The sequence below is a fragment of the Stegastes partitus genome, unplaced genomic scaffold, assembly GCF_000690725.1.
Source record: "Stegastes partitus isolate 25-593 unplaced genomic scaffold, Stegastes_partitus-1.0.2 Scaffold1769, whole genome shotgun sequence".
In the NCBI taxonomy this organism is placed as follows: Eukaryota; Metazoa; Chordata; class Actinopteri; family Pomacentridae; genus Stegastes; species Stegastes partitus.
The window spans coordinates 36,984-51,691 of record NW_007579500.1 but is presented as its reverse complement, the minus strand read 5'-3'; the positions used below and the strand labels follow the sequence as shown (position 1 = coordinate 51,691).

At 44.4% G+C, this 14,708-nt stretch overlaps 1 protein-coding gene across 1 annotated transcript in view; it reads left to right on the top strand.

The window, feature by feature from the left end:
* The window catches only part of gtpbp2b (GTP binding protein 2b), a 14,458-nt gene extending 2,288 nt beyond the window's left edge, over positions 1 to 12,170 (top strand). The window contains exons 2-12 of the mRNA XM_008302164.1: positions 383 to 409; positions 1,222 to 1,406; positions 2,494 to 2,605; positions 2,971 to 3,168; positions 3,762 to 3,936; positions 7,003 to 7,222; positions 7,552 to 7,687; positions 8,317 to 8,375; positions 9,346 to 9,517; positions 10,320 to 10,484; positions 10,573 to 12,170. Of these exons, the coding sequence (XP_008300386.1) occupies positions 383 to 409; positions 1,222 to 1,406; positions 2,494 to 2,605; positions 2,971 to 3,168; positions 3,762 to 3,936; positions 7,003 to 7,222; positions 7,552 to 7,687; positions 8,317 to 8,375; positions 9,346 to 9,517; positions 10,320 to 10,484; positions 10,573 to 10,767 (1,644 nt within the window). The 3' untranslated portion in view covers positions 10,768 to 12,170. The remainder of the gene's footprint in view (positions 1 to 382; positions 410 to 1,221; positions 1,407 to 2,493; positions 2,606 to 2,970; positions 3,169 to 3,761; positions 3,937 to 7,002; positions 7,223 to 7,551; positions 7,688 to 8,316; positions 8,376 to 9,345; positions 9,518 to 10,319; positions 10,485 to 10,572) is intronic.
* Positions 12,171 to 14,708: the final 2,538 nt, after the last annotated feature.

The following is a 14,708-nucleotide window of genomic DNA, read 5'->3' as shown; positions in this document are numbered from 1 at the left end:
TGTCAGGAGGAATGGGCCAGAACTCATCAGACTGTTGTGAGAAGCTTGTGGAAGGAAACCCAGAACGTTTGACCCAAGTCATAGAGTTTAAAGGCAACGCTAGCGGATACTGAGGAGATGGATGGAAACTTCAGACTCTGAAGAAAGTAGTAAAAGTTCTCTCTCTCATTATTCTGGCCTTTAGCAAATAGAAATTATTTTCTAACTGACCTACAGCAGGAAACGTTTAGTCTGATTTAATGTCAGACAGGTGATGTGTCTGTTCATACAGTGGATGTAAACTTGTGGTTTCAGCTGTATCTGTGGCTGTGTTGTGTGTTCAGCGGCTTTTCTCTTCAGCGAGCCAATAACTGATCTGTTTTCTGCTTCTGTGTGTTTCCAGGCTGAAGAAGGAAACATCGAATATAAGGTAGCTCACTCTTCATCTCCTTCTCATTTAGTGTAACGTAAGCTTCAGTGTCATGCTGATGTTGTTGTTCCAGAGAGGACGCTTCAGTGGGTGACTGAGTTTTAGGGTTAAAGTCTGACTTCGATGTTAAAGCTGAGTGTGAACTCAAAAAACCTGCGATGGCATTAAAATGTCAAAAACAGTCACTGTGAGATGCAGACAAACAGTTTTAGCAGTCACGGGGCTATTTGAGAGAGAGGGAAGGATTCGGAGGGAAAGAACGCAAAATCAAGAAACGATTGAAGAAAGAAAATTAACTCCTTAACAATCATTCCAGTCATCTTGAAGGAAAGCCGTCCATCGTGAGGATTTGATGGCACACACAGTAGCAGAGTCGTCCTTTTAGACTGTTGAGATGAAACAAGACAGTCAAAGATTACACGCTTGGCTTTTTCACGACTGTTGATTAATTTTGAAAATAATCAGCTGGCTAATCTAAAATGAAATCAGTTGTTAGTTGCACCCTCACTGGATGGAACCAACAACTGTTCACTTAGTGGACGACCACTGCCAGCCAACATCATGGCTCCGAGGCTTCTTTTTACCCAAGCTTATGGAAGAACTAATGTATCTGATTACAGTTATTGACGTTTGATATTTGCCTCATAAATCTGGTGTTGCTGGTGCTCTATGGTTCAGGATGTCCCTACAACGCAGCAACTGTCTTGTTTGATCATTTTAAGACGTTCCACTGTGGAACTCCTCTTTGTATATTCCAGTGTCGGCCTTTATTTTCCTGCTTTGCCGTCATGCTTCATCTTTGTCTGCTTTAGTTGAAGCTGGTCAACCCCACTCAGTATCGCTTCGAGCATCTCGCCACGCAGCTGAAGTGGCGCCTGCAGGAGGGTCGTGGCGAGGCCGTCTACCAGATCGGAGTGGAAGACAACGGCCTGCTGGTCGGCCTGACGGAGGCCGACATGAAGGCCTCCCTCAAGACCCTGAAGAGGATGGCAGAGAAGTAGGTCACAGATTTTCAGTTTGTCTAATGAGGATTGAAAGGTTTCTACGATCATAAAGGAACATTATTTCAGTGATTTTCAGAAAGGAAAGACCTGTAAGTAAAAGGGAGAATAATAATTGTCGAACGGAGTCGTACCATTTTAGTCCATTTATTTGAGTCAGTCTCTGAAAGGTGCTGCATCTTCTGTCTGCTGTTTTACAATGAAGATGAAGTTAACAAACAGTAATTGTAGAAATGATCAGATGAGGGCTGCACGGTGGCTCAGCTGTTAGCCCCGTCGCCTCACAGCTGGAAGATCTCCAGTTCGCGTCCCGGTGAGGACACCCGGGCGTGGAGTCTCCATGTTGTTAGGAAGATTCTTCAGTGGAGTCCAAACCAGCTCACAGAGTCGTCTCTCAAGTCCAAACAAAGTTTTACTTGCAGCAAGGACCAACATGTGCAGCACAGAGTCTGACTTAAGACATGAAGCGTTGGTTCTTACACACAGACAGTGATGAGAAAACAGAAAACAACTTCCTGCAAAAGAGTGAGAATAGGCACAGTTCTCGTGGTGTTTTGACTTCCTGCTGAGGACAGCTTGTCCTCATCGCTCACTCACAGGGTTCAATAGAGGTGATGGACATTTACTTGGGTTCTGCAGCAGGACAACGATCCAGAACGCACCAGCAAGTCCACTTCTGAATGATTTAAAAAAAGACAAACTGAAGGTTTTGGATCGGCCGAGTCAAAGTCCAGACTTGAATCTGATTGAAACGCTGCGGCATGACCTTAAAAAGGCTGTTCATGCTGGAAAACCCTCCAGTGCTGCTGAGCTAAAACAGTTCTGCAAAGAAGAGTGGGCCGACATATCTCCACAGAGATGTGAAGGACTCATCGCCAGTTCTAGGTTAAATCAATCTTGCAGTACCTTGTGTGAGCAAAAATGGTAAATAAACACTCTGCTGTGATCTTGAACTGATAAATCATCTCCAGAATCGGTGCTTTAATTTTGAAAGAGGTCAAGGTCAGTACTTAAAGAATTAAATGACTTAAAAATATGAGCACATTGTTGTGACCGGGTTTTGTTTCCTGTTTCTGTCTCCAGGGTCGGTGCAGACATCACTCTCCTCCGAGAGCGAGAGGTGGACTACGACTCGGATAGAAACACTCGCAAAATCGCAGAAGTTCTTGTTCGAAAAGTTCCTGATGATCAGCAGGTGAGGGTCCGGCCTCGAGGTTCTTTTTTTTTGCTGTGTATGTGCTTGTACAGGCGTTTTTAAACTGATAGTTCTTCACTGTGCTCTGAATTCAGTGAGTTAGTTGTTAAGCTTGGTTTTTCTCTCAGTCTGGATTCTGTACTCAAATATAACATGAGTCCACTTCAACCAGACTGAACAACTAAGCTTTGAAAATGCCCCAAGACATCAGAAATGACTACAACGTGATGAGCCTTAGCTCAGCTTAATCTGAAGTATAGACAACATCAGGGTTTTTTTAAAAACAATTATGGAACAATGGAGTGTTTTAGAAGTCGTGGTGATGTGATCTCTTCGCTCCATGGTGCTGTTCTGGACTGCAACAGTTCCTGGACCTGCGGGTGGCAGTGCTGGGTAACGTGGACTCTGGGAAGTCGACCTTGCTCGGCGTCTTGACGCAGGGCGAGCTGGACAACGGGCGAGGCCGAGCGCGGCTCAACCTCTTCAGACATCTGCACGAGATCCAAACCGGACGCACCTCCAGCATCAGCTTTGAGATCCTGGGTTTCAACAGCAAAGGAGAGGTGATGGCCCCGACACTTCCTACACAGCAGATTCAGTTCTGTTACTTTACTGCCGCGTGGAGTTCAGAGAACATTTCACACATTAGATTAAGTTAAATTATCATACATGTAGCCCCTTTATGCTGCTCTCAAAAAAGACAAATATATAAAGAATAAACAACAAAGTTATGAAAATGAAGCTGTTCTCCTGGTGAAGTGCGGAGGATACGTTCAGGAATGTGCAGCCTGAGGAAGTAAACAGCTTCAGAGTCTGCTGGTACTGCAGTAGATGCCTTCACTCGCCGGTCCGGTGTTGATTTCATTCTATTGTTTGCATTGCTCACTCGTGACAATTATCTTAGTACAATTGTTCTGACCACAGAGAACAGATCAGAGCTCCCCTACAAATGAATGTCCACATAACGCCGTCTACAGTAGCTGTACAGGAGGCTGACTGATCTGTCTATTGATCAACAATGTCCTAGAAGGTCTTAAGTACCACGAGACTAAAACGTTTAAATATACACAAGTGGTATCAAAAATCCAAAAGGTTTTGATTTTATTGATCTCACACTGAATCCATGTGTTGTTGTTTCTCTTTCTACCTCCTGCAGGTTGTGAACTACAGCGAGTCCCGGACGGCTGAGGAGATCTGTGAGAGTTCCTCCAAAATGATAACCTTCATCGACCTCGCAGGACACCACAAGTACCTAAAGACCACCATCTTTGGCCTCACCAGTTACTGCCCTGACTTTGCGATGCTGGTGGTGAGCGCCAACACCGGCATTGGTGAGCTGCAGCTACACTTTATACCTACAGGAAGAAACGATAACAATTGAATTGAACAATGTGGATTCTGGCTACAAGACATAGTGGGTGATAGGTGCAGCCATGGACCACAAACATCAATAATCCCATTTAGACCTGTAACTAACAATTATTTTAGTACCAGCTCATTTTCCTATAGTGTATTTGTTAAACTAAAAAGTCTAAAATACCATCTTATTTATGATCAAATGACTAAAGCTGTGATTGCTAGTTGATCATATCAGTTCTTTAGCACACTTAAACTTTTGCATACCTGTTCCTTTTCACTCTTTCTTGGTATATTAGTGACTCAGGACTATTTAACACTCTGTATAATTTCATATTTTCTCATTTTTTAAGCACCCAGCAGCCTGCTATCCATAACTGTTTGTTGTGAACACGTCCTGGTGTCAAAATAGTAAAATAAATTTCAGTAACACGACAGTGGATGAAAATTGCAGCTCTTGTAAAGTCCGTTCTATCCTGATGGTGGATGGATGATCCTAGGCTGACTCAGCAGATCAAGGCTAGGCCTGCCATTGGCCGCTTGGTGTAAGCTGGCATTGTTCTCCCCTTCTGCTATCTGCATATTGCTGCTTTCAAAATCCCCTTCACGTCGTGCAGCAACCTGTCACACTAAACATTTAAAATAGGATTTCAAACATGCAGTAAGGCGGCTCTGCACGTATGACAGTGCTCGTCTCAAAGCAAATGTTCTACCAAAGCAGTTCCACCCACCACGATTACTACATAGACAGTATGTCACCAATGTTTGATCATATCTTCTCATGGGACAACACTGTAGAAATGACACTTTGCTCCACTGTAAAGTAGTCAGTGTACATTTACTGTCCCCTCAAAATAACTTCATACACAGCCATTAATGTCTGAACCGCTGGCAACAAAAGTGAGCACACCACGAAGTGAAAATGTCCAGATTGGGCCCAATTAGCCATTTTCCCTCCCCGGTGTCATGTGACTCGTTACAAGAGGGAGCAGGTGTGTTACATTTGGTGTTATCACTCTCACACGCTCTCATACTGGTTTAACCTCGTGGTAAAGAACTCTCTGGGGATCTGACCAACAGAATTGTTGCTCTACATAAAGATGGCCGAGGCTATAAGAAGATCACCAACACCCTGAAACTGAGCTGCAGCACGGTGGCCGAGACCATACAGCGGTTTAACAGGACAGGTTCCACTCAGAACAGGCCTCACCAAAGAATTCAAGTGCTCGATTTTTTTGATCATGAGGTGCAGGCAGACTTCTGTCTTACAGAACGAGCTGCCTAAGCAAGACCACCTAAACCCAGAAACAACGATGCAAAGTGCGTTTGGCTCATTGTCACAGTAACACGATGGTGCAGCGCACGGGTATCAGGTTCAGGGCAGAACAGCATTTTCTTTGATATCGGAGAGTTTGATGACAGCAGCACTGCAGATGAAGATGAACCTGATGAGCTGGAAGTCATTTCTGCACCATTCATCAGTCTAATCTTATAAAGCAGAACTGGAGCACTTTGGTCAAAGTACATGCAGTTAGTGTCCCAAGAGAAGCTGGAACTGATTTCCCACATATCCCTCAGCTGCATCAACCTTTAAATGCACGAGTACAAATTTGCAGCTTGTGGAGCTAAACTTTTCTGGAAAACACTGGCTTCAGGTGCTACGGCTGCAGAAAAGGAAAGCGGGACCATGACTTCCAAAAGACGATAGATGAAAAAATGAGATTGACTTACAGTAAAAAAAGAACTCCAGGACAAACGCTGGAGATGTCGACTAAGTCCAGCAAGGCTCAACCGCAAATCAGTTGCACGTTTAGTAAAAACATGTGACTGTGATTATTTTGCATTACTTTTTACAACAGCTGCATGCAAGTAGGGGCTGCAAGGTGGCTCGGCAGTTAGCACTGTTGCCTCGCAGCTAGAAGGTCGCCGGTTGGCGTCCCGGTGAGGACACCCGGGATCTTCCTGCGTGGAGTCTCCATGTTCTCCCCGTGCAGCGTGGGTTCTCTCCGGGTTCTCCGGCTTCCTCCCACAGTCCAGAAACATGCTGAGGTTAATTGGTGATTGTAAATTGTCCGTAGGTGTGAATGTGAGTGTGCTTGGTTGTCTGTCTCTAAGTGTAGCCCTGTGATAGGCTGGTTACCTGTCCAGGTGAACCTGCCTTCACCCTGAGTCAGCTGGGATAGACTCCAGCCCCCCATGACCCTGGTGAGGATTAAGGTGTAGAGATGATGGATGGATGGATGCAAGTAGAAACCTGAAACGTATCAGTCAGCACTGACAATTTAGGAAAAAAAACCCACAACAGTCTTTAGATAATATGGTACTGGTATTTTTTGTGTTTGTTTGAAAATTGGAAAATGTCACAAGCAGCATGGTTTTGTGCTGGTATATAGTATATAACAGGCATTTAAAGTTTTAATCCAGCGTTAACTGAAATTGGTCATAACCGAGTACCGAGATGTTTCTTGACATCTGTGATGCAAGAAACACAGACTGTTTATTCTGACTCGTGTGTTTGTTATTTTCCAAATATGAAATTATACACGATCTGTAAGTTTTGTTCTAAATTAATATATTTTTTGTAGTTAGATTAATAAATTCTTCTCAGCTTTCAGTGCTGGGGGGAAGAAATTAAAAACAACACCTCATAGTAGCCACTAGAGGTCAGAAGTCAGCTGTTTTTTCTCTGACTTGTAAAAGTTTGCTCACTGTATTTGTGTAATGTGCAGGTTCTGATAGATCAACATTAGGTGTATTTTGTGTGTCTCCTGCCCTCGCCCTAAGTCTGCTGGGATAGGCTCCGCCCCCCATGACCCTCGTGAGGATTAAGGTGTAGAGATGATGGATGGATAGATTTTGTTTGGTGTTTTCTGCTGTGATTCAACAAGAAAAATAAAATAAGTCCAGTAATGAGCAATGAAACTGTAAAAAAATCTGTACATGAAAACAATTAAACCATCCAAGTATTTTGGTAAATTAAGTACTTGTATTTAATGCGTGTGGTTAGCTTGCTCACAGTGTTCCTCCTCCCTGCCCTTCAGCTGGTACGACTCGGGAGCACCTGGGCCTGGCCATGGCGCTGAAAGTTCCCATCTTTATCGTGGTCAGTAAAGTGGATCTGTGCTTCCGCGGCACTGTGGAGCGAACGGTCCGACAGCTGGAGCGGGTCCTGAAGCAACCGGGCTGCAACAAGGTGCCCATGGTGGTGTCGAACCCTGACGATGCCGTGACAGCAGCACAGCAGTTTACTCAGTCCGCATGGTGAGTAATACTGCCGCTGATGCTTCTAATACTCCCACTAATACTCTTAGTTACAGATGCTGCTCACTCAGTCTACACGATAAATAAAGATATTAGCAGTGCTACCTCCAATGCAAATGCTACTGCAGCAGTTTACTCAGTCTGCAAGTGCTACTGGTAATGTAGATAGAACTTTTTGTGGATTTCCAGGAGCAGGACCACACCTCAACCTCTCCCCTTCCTGTTGTACGTCTATACATCCCACTCTGCAACACATCATTCAGCCACGCTGCCAGTCTGAAAGTTGTAGAAAACTCTGAGATTTATTGTAGTTTCTATTTTATTTGCAGCATCACGCCAATCTTCACCCTGTCCAGTGTGTCTGGAGAGAGTTTGGACCTCCTGAAGGTTTTCCTCAATATCCTCCCTCCACTGAGCAACAGCAAAGAGCAGGAGGAGCTGATGCAGCAGCTCACTGAATTCCAGGTAAACACACACACACATAGAGGCATGTTTCCGTCTTTTCGGAGGACATTACATCAGCTTACATTCATCTTTTGAAGACTTAGCCCAACACGAACCTGACTAGATGTTATAGGGGAGATATTTGCTGCTTCCTGAATCTTGAATAGTGATCTATGGGAGAATATGACACATGTTCCACCTCTTCCCCTAAAAAGCACATTTCTTTGAAACCCCGAGCCAGTCGTGTTGTTGAGGTAATGAGCGCACGATTTCCTATTACTGCAACAATTTGATTGGAGTTTTTAATGACCTGTTGAGCATCTGAACTGCAACTATGGCTTCGTCCTCATTCATGTACGCAGTGGCCTCGTCTTTTTGGCCTGAAACAATTGCCCAGGGGCATTACCAAGATGACTGCTGAGTGCTTTTTTATGTGTGATTTTATGAGTGCAAGTTGTCATGTTGTTCTGTTCTTGATGGTTTGAGCTTCTCTAGTAATGTTCTAGTTTTCTACATAGCATAAAAATTCAGAAACAGAAAGACAAAAACAACAGTGACAGAAAAAAACATGTTTGTTGTTAGACTGAAGTGCCGTGCAGTAAATGTACAGAAGAAAATCCTCTGTGATCTTCCCTTGTGTCCGTTTGCAGGTGGATGAGATCTACTCGGTTCCTGACGTTGGGACTGTGGTGGGAGGAACTCTCTACAGGTGAGAAAACATCCTGTGCTCCTGAAAGTCTCGATCAAAGGAGACGACAAAGTTTGTTAGCAGGACACATCGTATATTCAAATCACTGTCTGTAGACATCATATTAAACCAAATTCTTCAAATGTAGTCAGTAATTTACGATCTGGATGAATGTTGAAATGGAGAATGTGCACAAAGCAAAGTTAAGTTCTCACATTTTAGTCTTTGTTAATAGAAACTGAACAAGGCGCAACTATTTTGAGAAAAAGGCTTAATATGACGAGGAAGTTTCCTTTTTCTAAGAAATGTGTACTCGAATACATTTATCTAATAACTTTATGAACTCAATACTCAGTCGTGTCATTTTGCTGCTGCACAGCAGAACTACATCTATCATCTGTTGTGCATTTCTAGCTGTTATGAAGTCAGAGTTTCTTTTTGCTGTTTCAGCTGCAGGAACTTTCTTTGTTTTCACCCCCAGAAGCTCCTCTCTCTCAAGGCTACTACTTTCTGCCAGTACACTCACTTCTGTGCTGAAGCTTGTCGTGCTGAACTTTGTTGAATTTGCATAAAGGTTGTCAGTGACGTCAGAAAACAGTCATTTTTCTAAAGCTTCAGCTGACTAATTTTACTAGTCGTCAGGGGCTTTAAACTTGGTGGAACCACTGACAACAAAGGGCTGAAGGAGCCTTTAGTTCATCGGAAAGTTCCCCTACAGTATTTTCTGTTTTTTTGATGGAAACGTGGCTTAAGTCATATATGAGTTAACAGATTATGTCTCCTAACTTAACTCATGATGTGTCTCTTGAAGGTCACAGAGAAAATCTGTGTGACTGGGTCTTAAGACGTCAGTGACGGCTGTTTAGCTGACTTTGGGTTTTTAACCATAGAGCTGGCACCTGTCGGGTCCTTGTTTGGGTACAGACCCATCCTCTGTCCTCATCTGAACTACAGCGTATTGCAGCAGCAGCACTGACGGTGTGTGTTTCAGCGGAGTGTGTAGGGAGGGCGAGCGGCTGGTGGTGGGTCCGACCGACGAGGGCCGCTTCCTGCGTCTGAAGGTGGGCAGCATCCAGAGGAACCGCTCGGCCTGCAGGGTGCTGAGGGCGGGACAGGCGGCCACGCTGGCTCTAGGAAACTTTGACCGCTCACTGCTGCGCAAGGTCAGAGGTCACCCAAAGACATGCGAGCATGTAGGAGGTGATTCATGGAGCTGCCCCTGGACGGATTAATGGATAGGTTCACATTTTGTCAAGTCTGTCGTAAAACCACGTGCACCATAGCTGTTAGAACACACTCTAGTTTAGTTAGGTCAGGCTTAACTTGGACTTTGATAACTCAAAAAGTTATCCTAAATATCTTATAAATATTCCATGATTTTAATTCAACACAAAGAGAAACCGTGGAGCTAAATATTTTGAAAACTGTCCCTTTAATTTGATTCCAGCTGCAGCGTCCCTCTGCTCCTCCAGGACATCAGTGGTTTTAGGAAACTTAGCAACCAGGGACAGAAGGGATAACTGCTGCAGCCAAGACTTGTTATAGTGGACATGCATGCATTGTTTTAAACAACGACTTGACAAAATGTGACTTCAACTTTTAACCTGCGAGGTGCAATTATTTATTCATTATCAACCAAGAACTTCTGCATGAATTATAATCCTCTACATCTAGAAAGCAACTGCAAGGATGTTGATGAATGACTGTGTTTAATCAGTATTTGTAGTCAAAACAGAATTACAATCATTTCTAGTTGTACAATTCATTAATAAATATGGCTTAGACCCACGTGTTGACCTGAGGGCTTCAGGGGTCCTACATGGGAACGGTGTTAGACCTCAGGGGGGATTTTCCTTAGAAGTCAGTCATTTAATGTTATTGTGCACAGAACGTTAAAAAAATCTAATTAAATGCAGGACAACCATCACTGTGTTGATGACGGTGACATGTGATTGGTTGCTGTAGGGCATGGTGATGGTCAGTCCCAAGATGAATCCAACCATCTGTTGTCAGTTTGAAGCCGCCATCGTCCTGCTCTTCCACGCCAAGACTTTCCGCCGGGGCTCACAAGTCACCGTACACGTCGGCAACGTCCGGCAAACAGCCACCGTGGAGTGCCTTCACGGAAAGGTCAGTTTACAGACCACACAACATGCACTGCCTCTCCTTCCTGTGTGAACCACTCTGTGTAACTGTGCCTCTGCTGCTGCTGCTGCAGGAGGAGCTGCGTACCGGCGAGAGGGCCGTCGTTCGCTTCCGCTTCATCAAACACCCCGAGTACCTGCGGCTGGGCGCCAAGCTGCTCTTCAGGGAGGGCGTCACCAAAGGCATCGGCCACGTCACACGCCTGCTGCCACCCTCCCAGAACTACGACCAGAACCAGATCCACGACCAGAACCTGCAGGAGCATTAAAGGCCCCTCCTTCATGCTCCGTCACAGGACTGACAGATGTGGGGCTCCGTGAGAACTTTGACCGCTCTGAGGCCATCGATGCTCCTCTGATCGGGTTTACCCGCGCACCACATGTTGGCGTGTTAATCTGCCTGTCCTGGATCTATATTTCTATCCTTATTCACTCCTGCTGCGATGGTAGAAAACCCATCATCATCATCATCTTCCTTCCAGGAGATGTTCGTGTCTTGACTTAAAGCTGGATGACCTCAGTGGACAGTTAATCTGATGTTGTGCCACAGATTGATTGAAAAGGCCCCTTGTCACGAGAAGACAGCAGGATTATTTGGGGGGGATTTGAGGAATGGTATTAAAGCAGCAGTTGTTACTGGTCTTCTGCTAAGGAGAGGAGGTGCTGCCCTGCTTCTCTGCTGCGCAGGATGGATTGACCGCCGTGTTCTCCATCTCCTAAACGCAACACGTCTGCATGCTGGACGAGACGTGAGTTTGATGAGGGAGACAGTTTTTATTTTATTGGTCGGAGGTGAAATTCTTTCCTGGGGGACATCTCTGACCATCGAGGTAGTTTTTCATGCTTCACCCCATTAACTTCCAACCGAGAATCTTTTGTTTTTAGCGTTTTTTAATCACTGCTGAGCATTTCTACGGAGCACCAGAGGTGTAGGGAGTCATTTTCTGATTACTTGTGTGGCCTAATCAGGAACATGTGCTCTCAAGTTAGCAGCAAACTAAAGCAGGAACCAAAGTTACAGGTTGTTGTTGTTACTCTGATCAGTTATGGAGCACCACTAGTATTAACCTACAGGGCCTACAGGTTTCATTCTTTTGGGGATCCATTTATCTATTCCACATCAACAGTTTAAATAGTTTTGATTGTACCAGCACTTAAAACGATGCATAATCAAGGGTGAAGCTGCTTTGAGTGACAGGTGGACGCCCTCAGAGAGCCGTCTGTGACCCAGAAATATCTGCATGGCCGCCGCATCTCCACTCACCCTCCACCTTTTTGTTAACTTTTGGATTAAGAGCAATCAGGCCCTGCTGAGATGGTGACAGCCAGAGCCACCACACCGAGCTTCAGAACTGCTGTTTGGAAACCCGTGGATGACAAAGGTTTCATCCATCTTTATGCACAGTCAGTGATGAGGATGTAGTTAGACATCGCCTGCGTTCCACATTGTATAGATTTTATTTACTCCACTCACTTCAGCTGCCCTTTCAAAGTATGTACAGCTGAGACATACTGCTTCATCATAACATTGTGCCTTAAGCTTTGACCACTTTCTTCATATATCTGTTGCAGATTGTTATGTCAAAGAACTGTTTGTGCGCTCTGTTGCCCCTTTTCCACCGAGCTGGTTCCAGCGCTAGTTCTGTGCTAGTGCCTGACTTAGCACCAGTACCTTGTGTTTCCACCACCTGGTTCACCTGGAACCACCAGGTTCTCAAAACTGGTGCTTAGCAAGAACCAAGTCTTTGCTGGGCCAGAGCTAAAAACTGAGTACGTCAGGGGCTGGGGGCGGGGCTATCGTGACCAACCAGACCAATGGAAACACAGAATGGGAAACACAAGAGGTGATTTGTGTCGTGTATCACCAGGATGTTTATTCCACTCAAAGAAAAGACCGTACAAGAAAAAAATCCCTCGGTTTTATCTTGGACAAATCTGACATTAGAACACCTTAGCTTACTTATTTTAAAGTCACTTTTGATCACACACCGGTCTGAACACCACGACCACCAACAGCAGCTACCACAGCCTGCTATGTGGGGCATTCAGGGAACATTGGTAAATTGTAGAGTCTATCGATAAGAAAATGTTCAGCAGGTCATGTGTTTTACCTGTGACAAGGTGGGAAGTGAATGAGAAAGTTGGTCACACCGGTGATAAAGTCAGTCTGGAGTCCTGTGTGGACTCTGTGTGGTGCCAGCGTTGTTCGTAAACGTATACAGTGACGTATGGCTCTGACTTTGCTCCTTGTCGATGGAAAAGCAACCGGTTCTTAGACCGGAACCAACTAAGCACTGGAACTAGCACCAGCACAGAACTAGCACCTGGTGCTTCTTGGTGGAAAAGGAGTATTTGTGGTTCAACCTTGTTCCACAAGGGAGACGTATGTGACGTATCCTCCGCTGTGGAGAGGATTGTGGGTCAGAATGGCCAGAGAAGCTGGTTTGCATACTTCAAAGTTTGACCAGATTTTGAAGGACGTCCTGGTATTTTTGGCATCCTACATTGAACATACTGTATGTGTTGGTTCAACCTAAATCCTAAATGTCACTAATTTGTGTGCACAACTTAGAAAATAGCTCCTGTCACCTACCAGGCTCCACATAAAACGATTCAGACTGATTTAATTTTTATACCACAATCCGAAACAAAACAAAACATCAGCTCATTGTATTTCAATGCTCTTGTTTTTTTTGTACTTTATTTAAATCATTAGATCCCTTCTCTCTGGATCAGCACATACACTAACAAGCTGGTAGTTTCCTCCTTCTCTCCAGTGTTTTTATTTGCAGTCCAGCTACCAGGTGTACAGATGATAATGTGTAAAAGTGTTTTGGGGGAATGAAAAGTTTCTTCATCTCCTAAGAATGTTTTTTGGACGAGAAGCAGCAGTTTTCTACTCCTTACGTTCAGTTCGTTGATGTTTGTTGAACTGTTGAAGCCTGCACATTTGATATCTGTATTTACAAATGACTGACACTAAAATATTTGCATCTTGGTTTCCAGTTTGTTCCGATTATCCGTTGATGTTTAGCATTGATCTGAAAAGTTTGAAGGTTTGATGTATCAGGCAGCTTTTTGCAGTGAAACATAACCTGCATGCTCTTTAACTGGCAAAAGAAAACCCTCAAATTATCTCATTTAAATTATAACCCATGTTTCTGGTGAAGTGTTGATGCAGTTTTTAACTTTATTTTCCTGAGGTTCTGTGCAATTGTAAAGCTAAATATTGAATGTACTTTCCATGATCCTGTGTAGCATTTGAAAGTGCTTACTGTTCAAATGGCGTTACTGTTGACTTTGCACTTTGTATTCCGATTGTGCATGTGTGTCGGAGAGCTGCGACCGCTGATTCTGCAGCACGACGATGACATGGACACTGTGCCCCCAGAGGTCCAAGTGTGAGAAGACCTCACACCGATGCTACCGCTGAACATTTGAACTTTGAGAGTGAATTTATCAGTTTGTTTTTCCTGACCGTCCCTCCAGCTAATAAATAAACAACAGTGAAAAATGAAACGTCTGAAATATCGTGCATTTGTCAATGAGGCTTAAAAAAACAAAACAAAACTGTGAATTATTTCTAATTTTGAAGTGCTCTCCATCTTCTCCAGAGGCAAAAGAATGGAAGACGGATTTCACTTTCATCTCTGTGCAGGTCCAAAACAGTGCTGCCCGTGTCCTCACCAGAACTAGGAGACCACATCTCCCCAGTCCTCCACTCCCTTCACTGGTTGCCAATACCCCAGCAGATTACTTTCAAGGCTCTCCTACATGTGTACAACACCATTAACCACTGTGGCCCGATCTGCCTTCAGGACCTCCTTACCCCTCAGTCTTCATTTCAGTCCCTCAGGACTAGCAGCCAGAACTCCCTTGCTAGTCCTCGCATGAAGCTCACAAGCATGGGGGACCACGCCTGTGGAATCAGCTCCCAGACTCCATTAGGGCCTCTGACTCCCTTGCTGCCTTCAAAGCCTAATCCTAACCCTAAAGACTATTTTAAATTTTCAGATTTTCCTTTTATTAGGGTCTGAGCACCCAAAAGGGTGTGAAGACCCTATTGGAACTGCTCGGATTATTATTGTTATTCGTGCCAAAGACACGCGTTTTTGAGGCCCTAAACATACTCGAAAACTCACCAAAATTGCCATGTACATCAGACCCGGTGAAAAATTTTATAATTTGGAAGAACAACACACACCTCAAT